A 27,968-nucleotide genomic window follows, 5' to 3' on the forward strand; every position below is an offset into this window, starting at 1 on the left:
GATGGAGACTGAACCTCTCCCAAAACAATGAAAACAAAAGCCAAAAATTCTGTTTTTGTTCATTTATTTCTCAAAAATTATTTTGTTACGTTTTTGTACAACTCATTTATCGACACTCCTCCAAACATTTGCATTGAACCTGAACATTTTCAACTCTGTCCCCTGCTGTAAAAACAGTTTTAAATCTATCTCCTCACACACGTCCTCATCATCATCTTAATCCTCTTTTCATCCTCATGGCTGAGCTCCCTGTCAGTTTATTGAGCTGCTGACTACATACAGCAGGGCTATTTTGAGGTGAAGGGAAGGGGTTTCCTGCTTGTAGGAACAGAAGCAGGAACAGGAACATTTAAAACTGCAAAAGGAAAATTAGAACAACAAGAGAAAATAAGGAATAACAGCACAGCAAACTGGTATTAATAGTTTTGCCATTAAATCAACAGACAGGCTCTGAAACAAGAAGCCCCTTAAACCTGAATAACTGATTTTTCTTTTTTTCATTTTTGCATGTGGATTGATCTTCTTCTGGACAAATTTGGCTGTTTTATTTCACACTGAATTCTGATTTAATACACCTTGAAGTCAGCTGGTTTTGCATTTTAATTTCAGTGTAAAAATTTGCAGCTTTTCTTTTCTGTTGAAAATAAAGCGAAGAGATTTTTATCTTGTAAACAAGTCATTGCTGTAACGTAACATTACCATTACTGATCATGTCTTGTTTTGTTATACATTCAAATAATTTTGTTGCAAAAACAAAGAAAATGAATTTTCCTTGGTCCAGACTGTAGATTTATGATTGTAATTTAAAGTACTCATCAAAAATCAGTTACCAAATTGATCAAACTGTGTTTACTATTCCACAGAATTAGAATTTTTGGATATGCTGGTCTAATTGAGGAAATCGAAACAGACTAAAAATGTATCAACCAACTTTTAAACTTTAAAGTTATCAAAAACAACAGATCATGAAAATCTTTTGACTGTTTAGGTCCAGTTGTTCTCAGCTGGTGGGTCACTGAGCAAATGTGGCAAAACGCTTGTGATATAAGAAGCCCTAAGTGGACACACCACTACACATATTTTACCCAGTTTCTCCATGCTAATGAGTAAATTTTTGTAGTTTTCTCCAGACCACCAATCATGTGTCACCTTTCCTCCTGATAATTAACAGTTTCTTCATAAGAAGTTATTTCCTGAGATCTCTAGAACTAAAAGCTACACATTATCATGGGAAAATGGGGTAAAATACAGTATCTGCATGCATGTCCTCCAAGGGCTTCTGTAATGATGCACTTAAAGTTTTTTTGTCCATTCCTTTTATTCAATCATATGTTTAGTTTCGTCCAAGGTCCTTTAAATTTGAGTGGTTGTGAATTTTCTGACATTAGGGTCTGACAAGTTCTGATTGATGAGATGGTGTTGTGTCTGAGGCTAAACCACTGCTTTGACTGATCACACATCTTGCCATCTGCGCAGCATGACCCTTTAATTTTAGCAGATGAAAACACAAAAGTCCAGAAGAGAGTGAACTGCACACTGCTATTATTAAACCAACACTAGAAACGTTTTTGTCAACTTCTATATCTGTTGGAGGTTTTCAGACGCTCAAGTGCAGCTTGAATTGGCAAAAAAGAAACACAACTAAGGAATGGTCAGCAATGAAACTCTGTACAAAACAATGCATTTTAAAAAAGAAAGAAAACAAAAAATTGGCAAACTGAAATCTCACGTTTGAAATGTTTTCTGGAGGTGTTTGAGGATGGGCAGAATTCCAGCAGAAACATTTCCTTTCACAACAATGTAACTTGTCAGGTGGTTTAATTTCACCCAGCAGTCTTTATAGTGTCTCCATGAGGGATTTTTAAAAAGTCCAGTCTGTCCTTGAAGTCCATCTTTGTCCCCCTCCTGCTCTCATACAGCTTTCTCAGCAACATTTGCACAAATACAGAAAAAGAAACTAAAATTTTAGTCTGCATATGAGAAATATGCTCCACGCAAACATTCTTTTTACTATCAGTGCAAATGAGGTAGACATGAAAGACAGCATCAGATCACACTGAGATCACGTCCTGCAGCAGATGGATGGATGGAAGGGTTATAAGACAGGCTGATTTATTATCCACCTGTCTGGATGAAAGCAGCTGCAGGAAGTGACCAGATGTTTTTTTTTTCCGTTTGTTTCTACCCATTCGGACCGTGCAAATCAAATCAAGAAACGTCTGACTGAAAGTAACAGAAAGAGAGCCTTAAAGTGGTCAACATCACATCATACAGTTACTTATTATAGCAGGAAATGCAATGAAATACAGAAAAGAAGTGGCCTATCTTTCGTTTTGTTACATTTTTATGGAGGCCTAAAGGTGCCATGCCATCAAAAATGAAAAAGGTTTGTGTATTTGAATTTTATGAAAGTTTTTTCACCTAGCTTTAAAGCTCCTGAGAGGGATTTTTAGACGGTTATGAAACAGACTAAAATTTATATTGCCACCTTTTGAGCTTCAAAACAAGATCGTCAGCATCAAACTTGACTATTTCTATACAATTTTTAAAGCTCAAAACTGCTTCCACAGGGTAGGTTTCAGTGGAGCCTTTTTTATACATTTGCATCTGCTTAGATTCAATAAGAGAAACATTTACCTATTAAAGAAAACAGGAGATGTTTTGGGTACTAAAGTACAAAATCTTAAGTTCTGTTTTGCCAAACCAACTACAAATTGAAAATTCCTTACAGGAGCTTTAAGTCCCATTTTGCCATTTCATAAATGAGGATTTAACTGAGTAAAAAAATGCACAATATTTCCGACAAAAGCCCAAAGTAGACGTATCTTAATACATTTTCTAAATCAGTTTTCCAACGCTCATTTTTGGGTTTTTTCTTGAGATCTTGACGATTTATGTAGTTCTCTTGGTATGACAATGCTGGTTTTCCCATGAGTTCATTGCTAAGATCTCAAGAAAACGACATAATTTAACTTATCGCAGGAAAACCAGTATTATCATCTTAATGTAAAAACTTAAAAACTAAGATTAGCCTATAATCACAGAAAAATAGAGCAAAATTAAGTACGCAGTTGCCTGTCCACTTGGGGGTTTTGTAATTTCCATCAGTAACTTGTATGTAATTATTTTTGTTTTAAACACACAGAATAAAAAGTGTAACACTACATGCAGAAAACCAAGCTCAAAATAAAAGAAAAAATCTGAAGTTGTATTTTGAACTAATTTGAAAGAGTTTTCACTAAATTCCTTCACAAGCTTTCTATACTTTTCACATTTTATCCACATGACTTTATCAGGTGTTTTAATGATTATCATATTCACCACTTCAAGGCTCTGTATATATTGCAAGTTAACAGTGATTTATGAGGGATTAAAATAATTCAAAACATTAAACAAAAATGTTTAAAAATGGCACAAAACTTAGTGAAAGAATCTGGAAATGTTATTCAGTTCAACTGCAGAATGCTCCAACTCTTAATACTGGCTCAAAATAAAAAAGAAGTAAAATTCAGCCCTGCCCAGAACTGTAGACTCCTTCTTCCCTGAGACCTGAGACAGGAATGCTGGGAAAGGTAGTCCTTTTGTCCTCCTTTAAGAACATTAATATTTGTTTTTGTTTTTTTTAATAGCTCTATCACAGTAACATTGCGCTTATTCCCCACCTAGTGGTCAAAGTTGGCAATTACATTTTAAAAACTTAAAAATTAGCATACAACATAAATATTACAACTGCAGTAGAGGTAATAATAATGATAGCATCTATTGTCTGCATCTAGTACAAATTGGTATAACTCACGTGACAAAATAATCATTATTATTACTCTAACACAGTCTCAAAGTTAGTGCTTTTATGTACACTGATAAGTACAATGCAAGTCAAAAGTGTTTGGACAGTGAACAATCTTCAGTATACCTGCTACATTTACACAGGTATCTACATTTATATGCATTTATATAAATAGGAAGTGTGCATGGGATTCATACAAATGCCGTCTGTACACAAGTTCCATGCACTGAAATGTACTAATCTCAAATGTAACATGTACATCTTATCTACAGATGCAAAGCAAACTGTGGGGTGGGGGGGGTGGGTGGGTTTGTAGGTAAGCTGCATACATACACGCGCACATACACACTTAGGGCACTTAGATTCAAGTGCCCAGCTCATTCAGAAATGCTCTCTGGCAGCGTCCCTTTAAAGGAGCAGTCCAATACTTTTGGGATGTCGCACTTATTGGCTGTGAGTCCACAACAAAATCGCTTAAAAACACAAAAGAAAAATGGTTCAAAGCTGCTATAGCTGCTGGTTGATCTTTGAGTCTGCAGGTAAACTATTTGAGTCGCTGCATTACAATCGCACATTAAAATGTACTTGATAATCTGCTGTGTCAATTTAATAAAGATATTAATTCTTTGTCTCAGGGTGCATAAGGTCAGACATTTCGAATGAAGACAAAACATGACGGGCAGAGAGTATTCTCCCATACGATCTCAGCTACTGAAATAGCCAACTTATCTTTTTCATATTTGAAGGGATTGAGCAATACACTCAACTCATAATACAATCCAGATCATGATATTGAATTCAGGAATATTTTTTGAGTTTAAAGTAAAAGTTTGGCAGAAATAGGATTCCTTCATTTCAACTCTGTGAAAAAAAATGCAAAATTTTCCATTCTAAAAATGATTAAAACCTTTTCAGTTGTGACACTGTATGCCCACAAATAAAGTCCAACATATTTTTTCTAAATAAAATTAAAGCATCAAGCAGTGATGAATTAGCCCTAGCACCTCAGTACACATTGGAGTGGCCAAGACATGTGTAATACCTGAAATTTAGATCAAGAACTTTTTGAACATCAACTTAAGATCAAATATCTGCTGTTGGACGACTGCCAGAAAAAAAGGCAACTTTGACCCCCAGCCATGCTGACACCCTTTGTAGTTCACTTAATATTCTAATAGCTTTTAATCTTCAAGGCATCTTCTGCATGTGTACCATACTTGAATGAACTCCGGAGGAGTTCATTCAAATATGGACCTATTTGTGAGTCTTGACAATATATTTATACAGAACAATTTATAAACTTGTAAGTGATACCTACTTTAAAAGCTTACTTTTTTAATATAACAGGGTGCTGTGGAGGATTTTTGCCAAAGTTGTGCGTACGACCCATAAAATATACTTTTCACCAGGCCTGATGGAAATGCCAAATTTGATAAGTTTGAAGCCAAATTGAGATTTTTTTTGTGGTACAGAAGAAGAAAACATTCAAGTCGAGTGCTCAGTTTTTGGTGCTCAGGTCCAAATAAACAATGCTTCAACAAAAGAATAGTGAAATCTATATTTTTGTTAACATATTTCAGATTTTTAATTGTACTGTGAGGTATTGCTACATCCCTGTAATAAACCACTTTAAGGATTTTCATTATTTTCTGGCAACAGCAAACTGACTACTCAGAAAATATCATTTAATCCAAAGAGCACTTCTGCAAATGGACTCAGTCAGCAAACAAGCTCAAGTCTCAAATGTGTCGGACTGTGTGAGAAGAGTTAAAGGGCAGTGGTAGAGTTGTCGACAAATAGATGGCAGTGTTTGTTTTCATTGTCATTTACAGAATCTTATCACTACAAAGAAAAAAAAAAAGATTTTTTTAGGTTATCTTTCCCTGGTCTACTCCTGTGCTGTCCCCCATCCCCTGAACCCAACCCTACTGAACATATGAAACGTAGAAACCAAAAAAACTGGGTTTACAATTTACCGCCATTTACATAGTTACAGTGGTTTTTAAAGCACCGCTAGCCGAGTGGAAGCTTCACTACTGTCACCTGTTAACCTGCTTAAGATAAACCTGAACACCTGAAGGTCGTGGCTCAAATCTGAACCTGGTCCAATAGGTGATTCCTGCAGTCTCACTACAGAACTCAATACTGTGCAATGGATTTAGTGTTACAAAATGAACAAGTGGAACTGTTTTCTGTTTTGACTTGTTCTCTTAGCAACACATGGCTCTTTTTCACATTTGTCCACAATGTTTGCCAATTTTTTTTTTCTAAGGGGTTAAATGTTTCATCACTCTTCTTGTGCAACTCTTTAAACTATAGAAGAGGTGTTAATACTCTGTTCAGATTCTGTTCTGTAGTGACTTAAAGGCTTTTTACTCTCTCTTCTTGTGCGTGAAGAACAATATGACGTCCCTGCATACAACAAGACAGAGATCTTAAAATTTACTCTTAAAACCTGGTTCTTTTTTAGGATTAATTTTCCTGCTTGATGAAACCTCTTCAAATATGCTAAAAAAAATTAAAACTAAAGAACTAAAACCCCTCTGTTCTGAGCCGTCTGAGGAACGTGTAGCCCTGTTTTTTTTGTTGACAGATCAGAACAGAGAGAAGTCAGGCGCCCTCAGGAGTATGAAAGGTGAGAGCCATTAGAAATATGAGAAGTGACTGATGTGCTCCGGCTGAGCCCTCCGTCGCTCCCCCCGCCTCCTCCAGGGCCCCCAGAGGCTGTCCTCCTCAGCGGCTGGGGGCTGTTCCTGAGGGCCATGAGGGTGGGGCCCCTGATGCTCAGGTTCCCACCTCCGTAGCCTCCCTGTGATGATGATGAGGAAGATGCAGAGGAGGGAGGAGAGTTGGAGGAGAGGGAGATAGGGGGCGGTGGAGGTGGTGGAGGGAGGAGAGCCAAGGACTGGGAGGAGGCGTGGGTGGAGAGGTGGTGGTGGTGGTGGCTCTGGGAGTGGTACGGGTAGTGGCTCCCTCCTCCAACCCACTCTCTCACTCGCTCTCGCTCCCTGCTCTCATGGCTGTCACGGTACAGCTGTGGCGTGCTCTGGTGGTGCTGGTAGTGCTGGTGGTGGTGGTGATGGGAGGAGGAAGAGGAGGAAGAGGATGAGGTGGAGTGGCCCCTGCTGCTCTTGTAGGTGTCGCTGTCCCTGCCGAGGCCGTGGGAGGAGGTGATGGACTCGGCTCGGCTGAAGCCTCCTCCGCCGTGGTTCTGACTGCGCCAGGACGGAGTAGACACCGAGTTCTGGACGCTGTGGCTCCAGTGGCTGCCAGAACGGGGGACGGGTCGGGACGGCCACCCGCTGGAGCCCGAGGAAGGGCTGGGGGTTGGGTAACCCTGGTTGAAGGCCTCGGCTGGGATGCCGCTCAGGGCCATGTTGCTGAAGCCGAGTCGCATGCTCTCAGAGTCGAAGGCCTCAATCTCATGAGCCTGGCGCTCTAGCAGAGTCCGGATCCGCTCGGAACGCTCATTCTGCAGGGAGAGCATCTCCTCCTCGATCTGATGACACAAAGTCAAAATGTTTGAGCAAGACACGCCATGGCAAGCAAAAGAAAACAAAAAAAAAAAAACTGTTCTGTACAGCTGGAATAATTAGAACTTCAACAATTGGCCTCTTGCAAAAACATTTAGTCTATTTTATCTCAGTAAACTGAACATGAAATAAGTTTATTTCTGAGAACTCTAAAATAGAAAATGACTAGTATATTCTACATCTTCAGTTCTTGTCTAATGTTATGTCAGTTCTGCAGCATTTTTAAATGTGTAACATTTCTATAGACAGTCCTGCCTAAGCTCACAAGGAAGCAAATAAACCTTTATATCTGTACTAGTAGATATCAAACCATTAATATTATAGGTTGAAAACAGTGTTGTACCCTTTGCTCCAGCAGTGCCCGGCGGATAGACACCCTCTGCTCCAGGTCCTTCACCTCACGCTCGTGCTGAGTGTCTGTGTGAATCTTGATCTTGCTCTGATAGGCGTTGAGAAGCTCCAGCTCCTGCTGCAGCTGCATTCGCAGCACCTGGTACTCCGCCTCCTGGGTCTCGTCCAGCCGCAGCTGTGGGGACAAACAGGGTCGAGCGTCAGTAACAGATGGAAAAACTAATGTCCAATGTGAGGGCTGCTGCCAGAAAATCTGTAATGTGAAGCAGCTTTCTGTCTTTTTAATATTTCTTGATTATGTTTGTTTCCACTTAGATTTTTTAAAGTAAGGGGTTAATTTTTCAGTCTACAAAATAAGAAAATAGAGAAGAATGTCCAATTTAAAGTCCTCATACTAAGTTCTATTATACTCCAACTTAGGGAGAAATTTGTAGAATTTGATTTACTTCAATAATTTAAAACAAAGGCTCAACTATCAAAATTACAGCTAATTAATTTATGTGAACCAGGAATGAAGGTCAAATAAATCAAGCAGGGGAATTCTCCTTCTTATGTTGGGAGATTAATTATTTTATAAAGCTTTAGAAAAGAAAAACTCAAGAGCCTGAGATCCAAAGCTGACCCGAATCTGATTGGTTTCTATCATATAATTTTGTGACAGACACAGAGAAGCTGTGATTATGCAGATGAATGTGTTGTTGAGGTGCAGATGTAGTTTGCAGGTGAAGCAGGTGCGCGGAGTTTCCTTGCCTTACTCACAGCCTGTGTGGACAGCATATCGTTGATGGAGTGGTCGTACTGCTCGGCCAGGATGGCCAGCTTACGTGTTTGTTCCTCTTTGAGGCGTTTGAGAACGGCCTTGTGGTCAGCTTTAGGAGTGCTCTCCAGGAGGTGGTTCCTCAAGGCTTTATACTGGCGGGTCTGAATCTTACATGTCTCCTGGAACTGGCGCTTGATCTGCAACTCTTTGGACTGAAGCACAGTTTAACTTAGGTCCAGACTGCACCAATATTCAACTTAATATTTAACGTTTATGCCAAATCAAAACATCTCGTCAGGAATCTGTGTACTGAAACAGTTCTTGAATCACATTCTTTCTGGTGAAATCAGAAGCCCTCCGCCCCCCTCCATCGTCTCTACCACATACCTTGAGGCTCTTGGGCTGCTGCCGGACCTCCACGGTGTGTTTCTGTCGCAGTTCTTGTTCCCGTCGTTTGTTGTACTCCATCTGGTTGGTCAGCTCCGTCTGGTGCTGAGTTCGGATCAGTTCAGCTCTGGTCCGCTGCACAGAGCTCAGCTGCCTGAACTCCAGCTCCTGGGTGGACTCGTGGTGCCGCAGTAGCATGGCACACTCCAGATCCTTCTGGGTCTGCTTCTTATTCAGGTCCTGGAGAGAAAAGAACAAAACATGGATGAGTTGAACTGTCTCCTACAAATCTTGAAGTACTCAGGAAACATTTAGAAGTTTAGCTGGACCATCTGAAGCATGAAATCCTTTTATTTATTCAAACCACAGGCCTGTGTTTCTGACGAAGTTACATTTTAGGCAGCGGTACCTCTCTGAGCAGGTCCTGTTCCAGGTTGTGGCGAGCCAGCAGCATCTTCCTCTTGTACTGGCGACATTGCAGCTCGTAGTACTGCCTCTGCCTCCGCAACAGGCTGGCCTCCTCCTCCGCCTGCATCTGCTGCAGACACTCCTTCTGACGGATCAACCACTCCTGCTTCTCCCGCTTTGGAGTGGACTGGTTCTCATTTAGCTCCTATTTAATGCAGGAGAGAGAGCAAAAACGTATTTGAGACCAGAGTAAACAAACTGGATATAAGAGATGCAACAAATGTGTGCACAGAGCTTGTGCAAATTCTCCCAAATGTAACAAAAAAGTACAAAACTGTTATGCTTTTTATAAGAAGACTGCATGACTAACTAGTTAAAAATCAAGCCCTCTAGTTGTTTCTTAAAAAATGTAGAGATTTAAGTATTTTAAGAAAGGTTTCAGCAGCCTGGACAATGACTGGAAGCATACTTTTTTGCTTTTTATGCAGAAATTAAAAAATAAAAATAAAAATATAAAATAAAGATCAGATATAATTTATGCAAACCAGAGAAGTAACAATGTTCATAGTAGTGCATGGAGAAGCTTGTATAAACACCAGGAGAGATCTAAAGAATGCAGAAAGCAACAGACCCACACAAACATGGCATGCTTTGGTGCAGAGATCCATCCTCTATCATCAACACTCTGCTGATAAGTTTAGCTCTCACCTCTTTCAGCTGCTCCTTTCTCTGGCGGTACTGGCGTTTCTGCGACTCCAGTAAACTGGTCAGTTCTTTCTTCTGCTGGCCCAGTATGTGTTGCTGGAACTTCTTCTCTTCTGCCAGAGCTGCTTTTGTCTGCAGGGATATACAAACCAGTGCTCGGGGTAAGAGTTTGGCTTCAAAAATCAACATCAGAGCTGGTAATGATTTAATATCCTCCTGAATCTATAATATTTAATAATACAGCACAATACCATAAGATACAATACTATAGGATAGGACATGATATGATACTTGAATGCTAGACATATGAAGCTACTTATCCTATCAATAAACAGAAAAAAGCAAAACATTCAGTGAGGCACAGACCACTAGCATACACAAAGTTGTAAGCATCTATTTTCAATACAACTTTAGAACTGCCTTCTCTCTCACCTCCTTCTCCAGGATGGCCTGATGTTTCTTTACCAGCTTGTCAGCCTCAGTGGAGAAGCTGTTTCTCTGGTTCTCCAGCTCTTTGTCCAGCTTCAGCTGATGCTCGTCCATTTCTGCCTTCAGCTTGTTCTCCAGCCCCATCAGCTGCTTCTGATGCTGTCGCCTCATTCGCTTGTATCCCGACATCTGCTCTCGCAGTGCTGAGCCCTGCTCATGCTCCTGGATCTGTCGGGTCACCTGGAGGAGGGGCAAGAGGGGAACCCTTGATCATGGTAGCCTGACCTCCCTACACTGTTTTTGCTTCCATGGCACTGTGTCTTGGATCAACAGTGTGAAGCAAGTTCAAAAAGGGTCATCCAAACAACAAAATAATCAAATGAGTGATGGACTTTGATTTATTTCCATACAATTAAAGCTGTACAACTAAATTCCTCTTGCTTACTTTTTTAAAAACATTTAACTCAAAGTCTTAAAAAATGACACTGACCCATATTAAAGTAATATAGATGCCTGAAAGTGTTTCAAAGTCTGATGTGTAACCTAAAACTGCAGAATGACAAGCCAATGTCAGCTTTACCTCTGCTTGATAAGCCTTAGTTCTATCTATACCAGGATGACAAAGTCCAAAGTTCATAAATATTACTGGAATAAAAAATAATTCCAAGTTGGCATCAAGATCATTTTTGACCATGCCTATCATTTCAAAAAAAAAAAAAAGCAAAGATTGTACAGATGTCTTTTTTAACTTAAGAAGCCAAATCTCTTCACCACATGCCGTGATGATTATCTAAGAGAGCCTGCTGAGTAAACTCACCAAGGACGCAGTTCGTATGGTAGCAAAGTGATCTCTGTTGCGATAGTAGGCTCGACGGCGTCCTGCTGAGGGAGCCTGGGGCTGGTCCATCTCTGGCTGGTAGGGGTCATCATAGATGTTATCCTGACCCTGACACAATATGAATGAAAAACAATCAAATAAAACCATACAGGATCATGTCTAACTCCAGCAAAGTTCATGTTAACAGTGTTTTACCGTGGGTCTGTGGATGATGGAGCTGTTGGAGGTGACTGTGTGCTCGCCCTCCTGCATCATGGCCATCTCGCTGCTGCTGTCATCAGAGGCGTCGGCTAGACTGTTGACCGAGCTGCTCTGAGAACTGGCAGAGATGGACATACTGGGTACCGACTGGGAGCTCTCCATACTGTTGACTGTCCCTGTCCGCAACAGATACTGCTCCACCTCCTGAGACACATACACAAAGCCTTTTAAAGCACTATAAAGGGCTAATTTTTATGACAAAACTCATTAAAAAGTTTAAAGAGCAAAGTGTTTTTCTATTTATAGTCAAAAGCTATTTAATTTATTTAAAAGATTTGTCATTCTTGTCTCACCCTTTCCTCTCTTCTTAAAACAACTTTTCTCCTCTCCCTTAATCTCCACTCTCCTTTACCCTCTATGGACTTAATCTTCCCCTTTTCATGGCACTTACCTCCTCATCCTCTGCTCCCTCTGACACTGGGCCGTTCTGCTGGGTCTCCTGAAAGAGGATCTTCTTCATCTTGCGGTACTGCAAGTTGTCCAGCTCACGCACTGCATCCTTGGTTCTTGCGATCAGGTCCATTACCACTGTCAGAGGACGCTCTCGACACAAAAACCGATGCTGTGGATGGAAACGGAGGATTAGCACAGAGACACCAGAGGCAGGGCTTCTCAAAAATAACACTTCATATTTACAGGAAGAATGAACGAAACAACACTGTCCAAGAATAGGGATGGAGATAGTTCATTTTTATTGATATTGATACCTTGATTGATGCCCATATTGATACTTTTCTATTGTTTGTTGGAAAGCCAAAATGCTGATGATAGAGTTACAACAGACGGTAAGCTAAGAAGAGCCTGAGTTATAAAATTTATATCCCTGAAATAAAAATCACATCCCTGACCTTGACAGCTGTATTTATTCAAGCTTCTCATCAAAAACTGAATTTTCATTGTTTCTGATGTGACATTTGAACACGACATTTTAAGTGCACAACCTTCTTAATTACCGAGTTAACCTGAATGCATCACGTATAAGCATCTTTCCGCTAGTTAAGTCCATTAAATAATTTGGTATCACTAAGTGAAGGGGTATGCATCAGATGGACATGACTGACAGGTTAATCTGCAGCTCATCGTCAAACATCAAGCCTGATTAGGAGTGTCGGGAATGAACAGTCTTGTAGAGTGACGTTATCAATTACTTGTCCAAGACGCCCCATTATCATGACTCTACAAGACTAGCATGTCAGGCTTTTTCTTGCATCGTTGTCTAGTTTGACACCCTGCTCATTGTCACTCCTATTTGGTTCACTTCCCTTATGTGATCCAGATTGCATTCTTACAAACAGTGAACCCTTTGTTGGTGAATTTGGAGGTAAACAGAGACTGAAATAGACCAGAGTTCAGTTCTTTGGTCAGCGCCAGAGTAAATTTTAGCATTCATACCACCCCAAACTAAAACTGCACCCCCTAGAGTTATGTTGTGTGTGATTTGGTGTTGGATTCTCACATTCAGCAGCACGTCCGAGGTAGGCCGGTCCTGGGGAATCTTCTGTAGGCAAGAGTCAACAAAGTTGCGGAAGGAATCAGACCTGCAGGGAAGCATAGGATGTTAAGTCTTATGATGAAGCTTAAGACTAGACAGAGACAGTTTTCAGAACATCTCTGCCCACAGCTTTTCTAAAGATCAAACTAAACCCAGACAGATGAAGAGGAGACAGAAAAGTTCTTACCAGTGATTGGACTGAAGGATAGGGCTTTCATTCTGAGCGATGTGATATAAGGCACTCATAGCATTCATGTTGAACAGTGGGGGCTTCCTCTCCGCTGTCAAAAAATACACAAGACCTTCAGTTTCATATTAACACACATACAGTCGTATCTGTACACACACAAATAGAGTCAGAGTGCAGATAAATACCCAGCTCTATGGAGGTGATGCCCAGCGACCAGACGTCCACCTTGCCGTCATACTGGCCCTCATCCATGGCCAAGATCACCTCTGGAGCCATCCTAAAATTCACAACAATAATACAGCGGATCTGAGAATCTCAGCTCAAACACACAAAAGTCAGAAAGTGATTATCCTGCACCTCTAAGGTGGTATTTTTTAGTTCTTTACCATCAATCCACTCAGTTGTATCCAATTTAGAGTTTTAAATGAAAATTCAAATATTCATTTCTGCCTTATCAGACTTTATTTCAGCCCTTTCCTGACCTGCTATTTATAAACCCTTAAAAACGAGTTGACAATGTTCAGTTAGCCAGTTATGCCTGAACACTCACCAGTAGGGGGTCCCCACAAAGGAGTTGGCTGGAGCGACGATTGAAGCAGAACCAAAGTCACCAAGCTTGACCTGACCCGGCTCTGTTAGCAGGATGTTGCCTGCTTTCACGTCCCTACAGAACAACGTTAAATAAAAAAATATGATGGCATTTATCAGGAGGGAGTGGGAGCCTTAGAAGACAAGAAATGCACATTATAATTTTCAAAAAGTTGTATTTTTCTCAATTATTAGCTGTAATGTGGAGTCAGGAGTGGCAGTATATTTAAATCAGTTTAAAAAAACTGGCAATTTTAAGAGGAAAATAAAGCAACAAAACAGGAAATATTTTAGGTTTACATGCAGGAATGCAACCTGGTGAAAAGATCTTACCTGTGAATCATATTGTGAGAGTGAAGATATGCTAATCCCTGCAGTGCACCATGGGTAATAGCAGCTATTTCAATTTCCTGGAGTGGCTTTTTGTGAACTGCAAAGATCAGAGGACATGACAAGTCGCAAACAAGAAAACCCTGATCAAGATTAGTGTTGAAATAACTAAAATAAAGTCAAAGTGCTTAGAGTTAAATGTACCTTCAAGGAGGTCTGAGGCTGAGCCGAGGCAGTATTCCATCACCAGCTGAGGGAGAGACGATTCAACATGGCCATCAGAGCCACATACATATACTGTTTACATTCATATTAGGAGGAAGTTTTACATGAGTTACAATCTTATTATATTCTGCCATGTATTATAGAATGAGTCCAATAAGCCTTCTCAAATTCAGTGAAGAAAAGTGTGGCATGTTTGCAGTCATATGACTCAGATGGGAAAGTGTTATGAGGGACAGGAGAAAGAAAGAGCACTGGTTGGGAATTCTGGGAATGGAGTTAAGTAGCTCAATGATTGCAGTCAAAAGTCTCATCAATTATTAACTGCATAGATGAGTGCCATCTGACTGCACTCCTCCAGACTTTAGATTGAGGCTTTTAATCCATGTCTTCCTTTGTTTATTTGTTTTTTTTTTTAGGCTTTTCACCTTCATGTGTCTCAACTTTCAGGATTCAAAAGTAGACAGGTTGTACAGCCATAAACACTTCTGTATTTCTTTTCTGTATATTAAATGTTTCAGATCATTAAACAACTCTAAATATTAGAAAAATATAACCAGAGTAAATGCAAAAGGAAGTTTTTAAATGATGATTTCATTTTGTCAAGGGAAGAAAGTCATCCAAACCTGCCTGGCCCTACGTGAAAATTAATTGCATCCTAAACCTTATGACTGGTTGAGTCTTCCACATTAGAGGGGAGGAATTTTGGCCCACCCTTCTTTGCAGAATGCCTTTATTCAGCCCTATTGGAGGGTTTTCGAGCATGAATGCACTGTTTGAGGCCTTGCCACAGCATCTCAAATCTCAAAAGATTTAAGTCTGGATTTTGACTAGGCAACTTCAAAACCTTTAGGTCTCGTAGCGGCCTCGTAATTACCCCTGAACCTTCAGGTTTAAGGAGCAACTTGTGCCAGGTTGGTTTGGTAGGCTTTTTCCCTGAATAAATCGAATCATCGTTTAGAAAATACGTTTGACTTTCATCAGCCTATCTTTGTCTAATATTATTTCTTTTAATGATCTGAAACATTTAAGTGTGACAAATGGGCAAAAAAAAAAAAACAGAAATGGGGGGGGGCAAAAACATTTTCACAGTACTGAATATGCATGAAACACTTCTTGTCCCCCATCTGGAGTTCTAGTTAGCACAACATTGCAAAATCTCAACTAATATTGAGCATAATCTTGTGTAAATAGGTGACGCAAGTGTCTATGTGAACACGTACCCATGCTGTGTGTTCCTTCAGGTAACATCCCAGATACTCGATGATGTTGGGGTGGCGTAGTTTCTGCAGAAACTTCACCTCTTTAATGATGTCCTGCCATTTCTAAACACAAACACAAATAAATCTGTTAGTAATAATCTGAGTATTATTCTCTTTTGTTCACTGAGCATTTAAGAAAGGTTTTTATCTCAACAATCTTTGATCTACAGTCATGACCAGAAGACTGTTGATGTGTCACAGTTGACACAAACTAAAGTTCCACTCTTTACTAGAGATCTTTTTTCCAGGTCATTTCCAGTGACAATTAAGCTGCTATAACAGGAACAAACATCAACATGAAAACATGTTGCTGTCTGAGGAAGTCTGATTTAAAAGATAGGCAGTCTTTGGCGTTAATCTTGAACTCTTCATGCTTAGAAATAGCAAATTGATCACAGAATAATCAAATACACCAGCAGATGAACAAAACTGAATTTTATTATTACCATACAAATATGATTTTATTGTTAATCACCAAAATTGTGCCCTTAATTTTCTACATAATTAACACAAATCAGAGCATCCAGCACCTGCATTATACAAAGTAATAAAAAATAATAACTAATGTTGGAGTATAATTATGTCATGAATCACACTTTGGTTTCTAAGTGGTACCATTTTTCAGGTCTAAAGCTGCTAACATGAAGCCTTTAAAATACAAGAACTGCCCAAAAAGCAGCCTCATCGTTTTAAATGATCCTAAAAATACGTTGGCCCTTTCACATAACAATGCCCTCTGTTTCAGGACACTCATGTGGAAAATAAAGGGAATATTTAAATAATTTTAATGGAACATTTTGCTTTTCTCTGATTTTCCATGTGTTTTCATGACTGGGAATATAGTCGGTTGTTTTCCAGGATGTGTGGGAGTGGGAAACCCGAAAACTAATGATACCCACAGAATCCCTCTCGCCAAAGAATTGCTTTTGATGCAGTGATGTTTAATTTCCTGCCTGGTCACTTGTGTTCAATTTTTATAAGCTTTGGAGAAGGATTCATAGAGAACATGAGAAAAGGAAAATCATGAGAAGGAAATTTGTTACCTCATTCGTCTGCTTGCCACTGTAGGACATCTTCTTAATGGCCACCACCTCATTGTTGCGCACATCTCGGGCCTGTTGGAGAACACAAACATTATTGCCAGAATCATTCACACTCATAGAATCTAACTGTTTTTATTCACAGAAGTAACAAAGAGAACTTAACAGAAGAGAAGAAAAATCCCCTGAAAGTCCCCTGTGGAAAGATTTTATTTTTAACCAGGAAGTCAGATTTTGCACCTAACCCAACCCCTTCCACATTTCAGGATATTTGGCAAATTTTCACAGGGATGTTCTTCCTCGAGTCTTTGTCCTACTCAGCCATATGTAAGATGCAGATTAGAAATGTAGACACATGTTTAAGAAGCACTCCAGTTCTCTAGGGGAAATCAGGTTTCCCTAATCCTTGACCCTGATTACTGAACAAGGTTTCTTCATCACGTTTTAGAGACTCTGAAATAAGCTGGCTGTAACCCAGTTAGTAAAGACAATGTAAACGACTGTGAACACGATTGGTGTAACACAACAATGTTCACAATAGAACCATCACTGCAGATTTTTACTGTTTTGTTTTTCAGTGTAGCTGTTTTTGATTTTAAAGCATGACATCATTTTTAAATTTTGCACACTGCCACCACTTGGTGGCGCCATGAGATTGTCCTGACATATTATGCCTGCCGAGCATAAAGACAGAACACAATGATCCATTTGTCCACCAAACTGCATTACTCATTTTTTTGGATAAGATGCTCATATTTTCTCAAATCTATTCCAGGGGCTTAATCCTCCAAAAGGGCTAAATCCTAAACCCCGATTGATACTGCTGCTATCAGACACCAGACAAAGTCGTGGTGCTCTCTGATGACACTGAGGTCAACGCTAACCCAGACTGTAAACAGCTCAGTGATGCGACAACAATGCTTCTACTAAATATAAATCATGATGAAAATTAGATTAACCCTTAGAGCGCTGCGGTGGAAATGGTCAGTAAAGGCCGACAGTGGTGACTGGGTTCATGACGTCTTTGTTATAAGCACTTCATACATACAGCATATAATCGGGTATGAATAAATGTATGTACCATTAAGACAATGCACAGCAAGTTACAAAAAAATGGTCACTGACCAAAACACAAAAAAATCTGCTTTTGCAAACAAACGATACTGACCCCAATTAATTCAGAAGGGGTTAATTAACACTATATTTCCTCATCTTGGGAATTAGAGCTCTGTTATGATTTCACAAACTTTGAGAGATGTGAATTCTATTAAGTAGATTTTAGTCAAACATTTTGTTTTTAGCATCTGTTGCATACACACAAGAAGCATAAAAGGAGACAATTATGTCATTTGTTTGAGGTGTTAATCATTTCTCATTCTGTTTCTTGGATCCTTCATCCAAAAATATTATTTAACACAGAAACCTTACACACAGAGTCTGATGTGGGGTTTTTGTCCATGGCAAAATTTCCCAGTACAAGACGAAATTGAGTTTGAGTCATTGAGCAGTGAAGATGATTTTTCGAAAAAAAAAAAAAGACGTACATGAATATATTTTAGGGACAGAAGACATTGGATTCCTTGAAGTCCCAAACTCCTTTAATAGCTGATACCAGTAGTGATATATAGACACATTTTTCACAGTAAAAAAACACCAAGCATCTTAAGTGCTAAGAGAAGCTGAGTCAACCAGGGCTGAGAGAGGAGCAGGGACATAACAGTCTGGTAGTTGTTCAATGTTTGGGACTTTGTTCAAAATCTTCAGCGCTCACAGTAGGCCTCAGTGAGTGTGTGTGGCACACTAGGTAACTACCTAAACCTGATGTGCAGTTCAACATTTACGGATATTTAAGGCCAATATGTGATATATACTGTCAATATGTACAGCCAACATATGGTTTGTATGCCTCAGCAGAAATTTTAATATCTGCCCACAGAGATGCGCAGTGTTTTAAGTGCATTTTTAGTGCAAGGAAAAGAGAGAGAACGAGATCTGCAGCTGCTGCTCTAAACAGCCGAACAATCTTCAAATGTCTTGGATGGAAGGGAAAAGAGGCAGAAAATCAATCGTTCAGCCCTACTACATACACGACTGGCACAATGGCATCATATTTCATGTTAAACATGCAGCAATATCAGACAAAAAAAAGAGACTAGCTAAGTGCTCAGACGCTTTTAGCCTTGACAACCACAGCAGAATTGAATCAATAGATCTTAAAAGGAACCCTGCATGATCAGACAAGTTCATCTTGTTGGATAGATTTTTGTATCTCTTGTATGTATATTGAACTTAAAACTCACTAGATATCTGCATTTTAAGTAAATTGAGTTTATGAACTCACTAGGAGGGCACCATGTTTTGGTCTGGGCATGATGTGATGTCACAGTGCAGCAGCGCTCTTCGCCATTTCTATGCAGTAACCGCTGTTTCAGACTGGCAGCCAGTGTTAGAGCTGCTTCTCAGAAACGCAGCACGTCTCACACACGGAGAGTTTTAAAATTTGAGGTCTCTTCTGTTTTTTATTAGCACCATGAGCAGTTATCTGTCCATCTAGACAGGAAAATGATAAAGAGTCATATTTACCATCTTGAAGCAAATATTTACATCCACATTGGTAGTATATGTTTGAAATCGTTTCTTGATGAACCAGATGAAGGCCACGAGCTAAAATGTGTCTGTTTAATAAAGTTGTTTGCTGAACTTCTACTCTTTATGAAGCTTTCTGTTCCCACACGGTTCAGGTAAGGATAAACACAGAACAAAAGCCCTTCCGGTTTGTGCTTTTCAAAGTAAAAGTCCACTTTAGCATTTCTTTAGATAAACTCCCTTCGTATGTAAGTACTGCTTTTATTTTGAAAAGCTCTTGGCATGCTTCCACTAAACACTGAATCCAGTCACTTGTAGGAAGTTTTATTGAGGTAAAACTTAGGAGGAATGGCAGAGCTTTGACAGCAGGGAGACAAAACCAACATGCAGCAAACTCATGTCTGGTATGAAAGCTGTTATGGCAGCAACAGCTGCAATCAGAAAAAACATCTGAAAACGGTTACTGCATAGAAACGGTGAGGAGCACCGCGGAACTGACGCCACAGCGCCAGCACGGACCAAAACATGGTGGCCTTTGAGTTTATAAACTCAGATTACTCAAAATGTAGATATCTAGTGAGTTTTTTAGTTCATATGCATTTGAGAGATACAAATATCTATCCAACAAGATGAACTTGTCTGATCATGCAGGGTTCCTTTTAAAAACAAATCGGATAGCAAATGCATTGTTTGAATTGTTGCTTAATGGCTGCCAATATCTGTGTGCTGCTCTGAATAGCTGGCAAGCTTATCATACTTGTATCTATTTTCCATCTTGTTTATTAATTTCACATCCCTGATAGTAACCTGTGAATTAGTTCTCTGACTAATTTTTGCATATTAGCTGAAATATTTATTATATGCAATGCCCCAAGAAAAACAATGGCAAATAATGACAAGGAGAAATGCAGCAATTATGAAAACCAGGGCAAGAACCGGTTTTCAAAAGGGCAAAGTAGCCACGTTTTATTTAGGATACCATGCATTTTTTTTACCTCGTCCCTCAGTCGTCCCACTTTTGGAAATGTCACAGGAACATGCCTTACAAACCACACGTTGTTGATCTTTCTCAGAGAACATAACCATGCCTTTGTTGTGCCCAATAAATTTGATTCAGCTGTCAGGTATGCTAGCTTGCCAATATTAAACTGAAGCAAAACAAATAAAAGCTCCTGACATCGGTGCATGCCAGAATATTTGCCAGAGGGCTAATGTCTGCCAGCAGGGCCAATATCACCTAACAGCAAAAGTAGACAATGCATCCCAAGTGACTAGCATCAAGTCATCAATTCTCAGTTTGATGCAATCATTATAATTAAAATATTACTGGAGGATCATTTTGTACTTGCTTATTTGACTGGAAAAGCTGTTTTACTGGCAAAACAGTTATTATTGAAAATTGTATCAAGTCATGACAGTCCTTGTATGAATCTGCAGCTCTAGTTTAATTGATGCAAATAGATGCATGCATCTATTTTTGTATCACGTCTCTCTAATGGTCTTCTGAAACTCAGCCCCCAGCTTTAAGACAGTGGAGGTGTTTGTCTACCACAAGACCTAAAAAATAACCTACAGCTACAAGGAAAAAACAGCCTAATGCTTACGTGATGTTTCAGCTGTTTGTGTAATGAGGTGGGGGACATTTCATTCTCACAGTTACCTTACCGGTGACAAAATGCAGATCAAAATTTATTTCTGTCTTTTAGGAACCCACACAAAATAACACCCAAGCCTCCTGGATTTAGAGCATACAAATGCAACAGAAACGTTGAAAAATCAGCACAAGGCCGCAGAAATGCTCCATCATGTTGCTTTACATTACACAGAAAACTACCTATGAATAAGTAAGAAATGATGATAGTCTGCTTGAGCTGTGTGGTTTGATACTGTCAAAGTCTGACTTATTCATCCATATGTCTCTCTAAAGAGCAGAAGCTTGGTGCTAAATAAGGCCCTAGAGGAAACTACCAGTAAAGGAATGGTTTATGCCAACATCAGCAATAACTTCAACAGCCAGGAATATATGAGCATTGTTTATGTTAATGCCAGAAGATCCACCATCATTTCAGAGGCTTTAAAGTAGGTCAAGTGAAGCACGAACAGAGAGGGGAAAATTAGAATTTTAGATTGTATTGATAATTGAGGAAGGGTCTCCAAAACATTAAACCATGTTTCTTAATTTACTTTCAGAACTATAGCTTACATTTTATTACTTGATTGTTGCTGGTGTATATGGGTCAACTCACATTTTTTCTTCATTGAAAGTCCCCCCACCACTAAAAATCCGTAGCATTTAAAGGGGTCTACCACCTATTATGATAAAGGAATCTGTGCTGCATTTGTGAATACTAACAGCCAAATTTGTACACTCCATTGTGATGCAGACTTTTCTTTTAGGAGACACAGCCCTTCAGAAATATGTCCACATTACACTAAGAGAGCTGACTTTTAAACACAGAAAGTAGTACGCTGCTGAAAGATTTTCTGTGCACCATTGAGGAGTTGTAGATGAGCATAACTTTGTTGCTCACTGTGTCCTGTGTATATGTCCATCTACATGTTGTGATTTTTACACCTTCACCTCTGATAATTCAAGATAATGTTGAAAGGAGGAATCAACCAGATTTCCAATCAGATCTCCTGATCAAAGGGGTACGTGAGCCGATCATGTCTGAGGTTGAGGGAGAGAGCAACACCGACTTTTTATTTCCTGTAAGACTATTCAATAGTGGTCTAAAACCCATGTTTCGTCAAAATATAATATTGAGTCATTGGGTATTTATATGATATTAATCAAGATCACAAAAACTACAACAATAAGGTTTCAATTCTGTTCAATATAGGAGCCTACAGTCGATATCAGATGATATTATGCTACAATTTCACACAGCTGAAGAACATAAAAGCACTTCCATTACGGCTTCTGTTATCATGATTTTGACAAATGGAGGGATTCGGACAAAGTTAGTTCTTTAACAGACACAAGCACAACAGGAGACAGCTGCTGTCCAGTTACTATCAATTCGTGCTTGGATGGTTTATATTTTAATTACAAAAATAGCATGAGACGTCAGACTACAATCAGTGTATCAAAGGAGGCATGAAACAGGTGACGTTTCCCTCTCTGTTTAGCTGCAGGGCTGGCATCACACACCACCCACACTACTGTAGCCATTGATAGATAGCGAGGGAAGGCAAGTTTATATCCCTAAACGATCATTTGCCGATTGTATGCGAATAAAAAGACACACAAACATAGTTGGCAAAAAAGGTGGGAGCCCACCCTTGGGTGGTATATGTCCAACAAGTGTCCACACTCACGCAGATGAGTATATATATATCCTCGTGTTTCCTGATGATCATGTAAGAGGCTAAGCTGAAGACACAAACATGACTGTCTAAAAAAGATGAAGAGTTTAGGTCCTACTCACAAAGTAAACGGCTCCGAAGCTGCCATGACCGATCTCACGCAGGTCGGCAAAAAGCTTCTCCGGATCATCTTTGCAGAAGAGATCTGCCACCTCCGGGTCCTTCAGATTGCCCGCCCGTGCACTCGAGGGCATGGCCAGGGCCTGGAAGACAGGGGAAAGCACAAATGAGTGTGGGGATGATGCAGTGAAGAGAGAAAATACACAGATAAGAGGTCAAAATGGGATTACATCATCCAGCCCTCACTCTGCTGCTGCTACTAGTATTCTGTACCTAGAAGTCATTAGGATATCAAAACATGCACTGTATTTAAAATATCATCAATAGCTTCCAACATCTTAGCAATCATGTGTTAAGAATTTTTCCTGGAAAAAATAATGTTTAAAGTTGGATTTTAGACCCCTGTACCCATTCAGTTTTTGAAGGATTTGCAATGTCTGGTTGGTGAGGGAAAAAACAGCCAATTAATATGTTAAACACCCTGGAAAATGCATTCTTGTGCTCTGTTAAAGTGACCTATTTACAGAATCCCAAAATCGGCTTCCCTGATACTCAACATCTACGGTGCATTTCTTAGAAATGTGTACTATTTCAGGAATGTCATGACTGGCTGTTTCTGGAGTTATCCTTCGGCTCTGTACCTCTTGTGCTGATAGAAGCCAGCGTTTATCTCCCACAGCTGATCTATCTAGGACAGTAACCAGCTGACAAGTTATGGCATGAACACACACACAAGAAAGAGCCGTAACATTTAGCTGAGAGAAACTGGAGTGAATGATAAAATAATGATGGGAATGGTGGAGAAAGAGAACTGATGGGGGGTGAAAAATAGAGTCTTCCTCTTGATGTCTTAACCATGAAGGTCGCCATGAGACAGAACTGATCCCTTTAAGGCTAACACAATGAACGGGAAATGTCTGTCATGGTTTTGACTGTGGAGGACTTGTAGCCTTTGTTACAGGCTTACATCAAACTGCACATTTTGAACATTAAGGAGAATCATAAATGTTTTGTGGGAAGTTGAAAAGGGCTTTAAAGAATTTATAAAATGAAAATAATACTCGGGTACTCTCAATACCAGAAGTATAAACTGTGATAAGTAAAAATCAATGTTTGTACCTTTTTGGATACCACAGCAACCAAATTCAAAGTCCTAAGCACCTAAAATTAGGAAATATCTACTTTCAATCATCAATAATTGCAGGAAAACTGCTTCAACTGTTTAAATAATAAAATTCTGCTTGTGTTTTTGTACAGTTTAGACAGCCACTCTCGACAGCTTCACCACCTCCCATGCACCTGTCTAATGAAACAGAAGTAACTGTTTAAAGTGTTGGTATTTTACAACACTACTGATCATAAAGTAACCAAAAAGTATTGATGCTTTGGAAAATTCTGCATCTTGAGATAGAAAATACTCCCCAAATGAAACTCTGAGGTCTAAGTTGGTCTTGCAAATGCTTTTTTTTCTTAATTACTTAACAATGGATTTTCTACCAAGGCAAAATCTTTAAAAAATAAATGCATTGTTTTGAATAAATTAGCATACTTAATACTTCCTTCACCGTTACTTGAAATAAAAGCCTGAAAAAAAAAAAAAAAACAATGGCCAGTCCAGACAAGAGCAGAAAAGAACATAAATGTAAACATGCATGAAACTTGTAAAGATTAGAGTACATGAGAGAGCGGCAGCACTACAGCTCTTTGCCACCCAACGCAAATCAAAGATGGGTAAAAATAAACCCGAGCCGAGCATCCAATCATGTGACTAAAATCAGCCCTCTGAACGTGATCTCAGCCTACACGCTGAGCCGGGGTTATTGACAAATGCAGCATCACTTCATAATGGGGTTAATGTAGCTGCTCATCCTTGAGTGTCAGCTGGAGCCCTAAGGAGAGCCAGCAACATAATAAGGCCTCTGTGGTCCTGTGAATGCACGAAAACGGGCCTCCGGGTCCCTGTTTAATGCAGGCTGATGTGTAAACGTGTCTGTAAATCTGTGCGAGGCAAGAAAGACAGATTCCCACTCTCCCACCCTGACCCAGAGTGTCTTCAGAACGCAGTGAACCAATTTCCAGTCTTATATTATGTGATGGTGTTCAAGACGAAGCAGCGGCGGCAGACGCCTGGGGGCAGCTACTGTCTAGAGTCTGAAGAAAATGTGAAAGACACAAATGTGTTGGTTTACGGAAAGAACAACAAGCTTTTCTAAATATAAGAGGGAGAAAATGGGGCATTATAATCTCTGTCACTAAACCACTGTGGTTCTGATGTAGCCAGAGACCTTTATCATGACATTTCCCTTTGTGTTTCTACAAATGTGTTGAACATTTCCCTAACAAAGAGGCAGCATGCTATAAAAATAGTAGAAACTAAGGCTGGGGGATAAACAACACTCACACAGAATTGTGATCACAAAAATGGCAAACACAATGAACAGTTTTAAGCATTTTCTACTTGATACGGATGGAAGTAACAGTTTATCACACTACGGGAAAAAAATTTAACAACAGCCAGTCAGTCAGCTGAATTTAGCTCACAAGCTGCCAAACGGCGTCACAGAGACATTGTTTTTAACATCAGACTGCTGTATTCAGTGTTTTGGTATTTTTACAAGCTTTTACTCATAGGATCTGTTTACTCAAGGACGTCCTAACATGAAAACTCAGCTGATTGTAACCAGCAGCTGGGCTAGCAGCACCTTCTAATGTTTCAAGTCTGATGACAAACGCCACAGACACTTAAGCATGAAACTTTCGCATCTATCCAGTTTAAACATTTTAAACATAAAACAAGGAATTATGGTGTTCAATACATGATCACTCCTTCCACTCAAGAAGCCTTCTTCCATACATACATACATAGACATATGTTATAGTGACTGATATGGGAAATAGCCTGATCATCTTATGCTTACTGCTCAGTCTTGGTTGGATTTATTAGTAGGGTTAACTTAGATTTTTAAAGAATATGTTAGTCTTTCACTCCACAAATGACTAAAGTTTCCTCCATTTCAGGAGCAGGTGGCCTCGTGGTTAAAGGTGCGCCCCACGTACGCGGACCGCCCGGGTTTGAATCCAGCCTGAGGCCCTTTACCGCATCTCTCTCCCCAGCTCCTTGTCTCTCTTTCTAACTCTATCCACTGTCCTCCTCTATCAAACACAGGCACAAAAATGCCCAAAATAAATCTGATTTTAAAAAGTTTTCCCCCATTTTCTGTTTTCGTTGCTTCATTTTTAAATCAAAGGTAAAAAAAAAAACATTCACTGTCTTTGAAATGTCATCATTTTCCAAGGAACATTGTTCTTCTCAAAAGTCACACAAAGAGTTTCCATAGTTCCAATGTGGAAACTTCAATTTAAAAGCAAAATTAGAGACAAAGAAGGAATGGGGAAGCACGGAGTCATACAGTTCTTTTGACACAGAATCAGTGACGTGAAATTTGGTGCATCAGTGGTGCCAAATGACCAGGATCACATGGCTGCTCCCAGCCCTGACTTGGAAACAGTCTCCTATAAAAGAAGCCCCTGAATGTGAAGACTGTGCTCTCACATAAAGACAACATGAAAGGATTTATAAGCTCAGTAAGAAGGAAAACACCTTCAAAACTAGTAATTTGTCAATTAAGAAGAAAACAGACTTATGTTAACAAGCTATACGGTATCAAAAACTCCAGAGGGCATGTTAAAAACTCACATATATATATATATATATATATATATAGCAGAATACTATCAGTCATGACAAGGACAAACATGTAAACAGCTACTGTAAGGCTGCCAATTATGACTAAGCCAAGCCTATGGGAGCATATAAGGTAACAACACGGTATATTTCTGTAATCAGATAGATGTATCTCCCAGTGAACACAATATTTAAATAGCAAACTGAATCCCTCCAGAGTTGTTTAAAAAGGAAACAAGGATCCTCAAGATGCGAGGCGTTGATTTAGTTTACATAAGCATTACATCAACCTCTTCCTCACAACGGAAACCTCAGACCTCCAGAGTTGGATTTTTATGAACATTGCAACATCATAAGTAGCCTACACGACGTCTTGTTAAATATCTCATTCACTGATTTTACAATCATCTGGCAATAAAACCCGTGGGCTATAACCTCATTGGCGCTGGCAATTGTTCCTATTTAAAGGATGCTAATGATTTCTTTGTTGTGATAAAATCCCAGCAATGAAATACTGGAAGAACCGAGAGAATGCAACGCTCTGCGTCACATAAAATGTGTATATATTCTTGTTGGATTTCTCAAAGTTACAGACCTGTGAATGTTTTCGGATGCGTTAAACTGCTGCCGATGGGAGAGCTAACTATGTATGACAGAGGTAGCACTGAGTATTTCTGGATTTTCGCTTAAGAGAGCGACAGGATCCAACATAGAAAAGCAGCGAAACCACAGCACAATGTCTGCCGATATCTGCCGATGTAGCTGTGATGTGTGGCTCACTTCTGGATAAGACCGAACCATATAATTTTAACTGTCTGTCTGATTCGTTCAAACAGTGTCAAATCCGGCTTATTGAAATTTCAGAGGTACAATGATCCGTGCGAATCAACTTATAACATATTTTAACAACCAACATTTAACGAGGACCCACCACACAAATCGCAGATAAGCGAACGACCCCGAACCCAAGTTTGAAACCCCATTAAACAGCTAACTAGGTTAGCTAGCATTACAGCTAGGCAGATGTAGCATTACTTACCGCGGCTTATCGTGGTTCCGCTCGGGAACGAAAAACAACTGTTAGCAGCCAAGCTAGCGTGCCTCTATCCTCATAGCCCGGGTCTCCTCTCGACAGATATCAACACGACGTTTCTCTCATTGCCACTGCAGTCCCTTCTGGTTCAAGAGCAACGGAAAAAAATAATCAATTGCACAGCTACTTTAAGCGGATTCAAATGGGAACTTCGAGCTCGTCAGTTGTCCTCTTTCGTTACTGGGTTACTAGCCTTAGCTAATTGGCTAGCTTAGCTTTGAAAGCTAGACAGCTAACATTAACATTAGCTCTTCCACGGGGTGTGGCTGACATTTCTCCAAGGGGCCACACTTTGGAGCATAATGCCCTGCTAAGCCAAGCTTTCTAATATAAACTCTAAAATTTCAGCTTAATATCTTCGACCCATCCTGAGGTCGGACTTGTTTCTTATACCGTTTTTGTTCTTGCTAAATACAAGATGGCACGGACTGTTGGGGCGGGACTCAAGTGTTGACCGGACACTGATTTGTTCCATTTCCTGTGAGGTTTCCGTTTGACTAATAAAGCGGTATAAATAAATTGACCTAGATAATGTTAATAATCTAGTACAAAGCCTCTAAGGCTTGAAATAATAATTATGCTTACAAGACTC

The 27,968-nt window shown here is 39.7% G+C and overlaps 1 protein-coding gene across 2 annotated transcripts; it reads right to left on the reverse strand.

Moving 5' to 3' along the window:
• Positions 1 to 57: 57 nt before the first annotated feature.
• taok2a (TAO kinase 2a) lies at positions 58 to 27,796 on the reverse strand. 2 transcript variants are annotated; one of them, XM_041817297.1, is made up of 20 exons: positions 27,323 to 27,796; positions 22,601 to 22,741; positions 16,587 to 16,658; positions 15,505 to 15,606; positions 14,264 to 14,309; positions 14,063 to 14,159; positions 13,692 to 13,805; positions 13,327 to 13,418; positions 13,139 to 13,232; positions 12,916 to 12,997; positions 11,851 to 12,021; positions 11,394 to 11,603; positions 11,178 to 11,306; positions 10,364 to 10,600; positions 9,935 to 10,063; positions 9,228 to 9,431; positions 8,819 to 9,058; positions 8,431 to 8,643; positions 7,664 to 7,846; positions 58 to 7,286 (listed from the first exon to the last, which is right to left on the reverse strand). In XM_041817297.1, the coding sequence occupies exons 2-20, from the start codon at positions 22,730 to 22,732 to the stop codon at positions 6,408 to 6,410; spliced, it is 3,426 nt and encodes a 1,141-aa protein (XP_041673231.1). In that variant the 5' UTR covers positions 22,733 to 22,741; positions 27,323 to 27,796; the 3' UTR covers positions 58 to 6,407. The 2 variants fall into 2 exon arrangements, with proteins under 2 accessions (XP_041673231.1, XP_041673230.1); XM_041817296.1 differs by having other exon boundaries at positions 8,422 to 8,643.
• Positions 27,797 to 27,968: the final 172 nt, after the last annotated feature.

This window comes from Cheilinus undulatus, linkage group 21 (assembly GCF_018320785.1).
Source record: "Cheilinus undulatus linkage group 21, ASM1832078v1, whole genome shotgun sequence".
In the NCBI taxonomy this organism is placed as follows: Eukaryota; Metazoa; Chordata; class Actinopteri; order Labriformes; family Labridae; genus Cheilinus; species Cheilinus undulatus.

Coding starts and splice junctions, on each gene's coding strand:
- taok2a (XM_041817296.1), bottom strand. CDS start 22,732: ATGCCCTCGAGTGCACGGGCGGGCAATCTGAAGGACCCGGAGGTGGCA. Junction 9,432..9,934: donor GAAAGGAGCAGCTGAAAGAG/GTGAGAGCTAAA, acceptor TGCATTAAATAG/GAGCTAAATGAGAACCAGTC. Junction 7,287..7,663: donor GGGCACTGCTGGAGCAAAGG/GTACAACACTGT, acceptor TTGTGTCATCAG/ATCGAGGAGGAGATGCTCTC.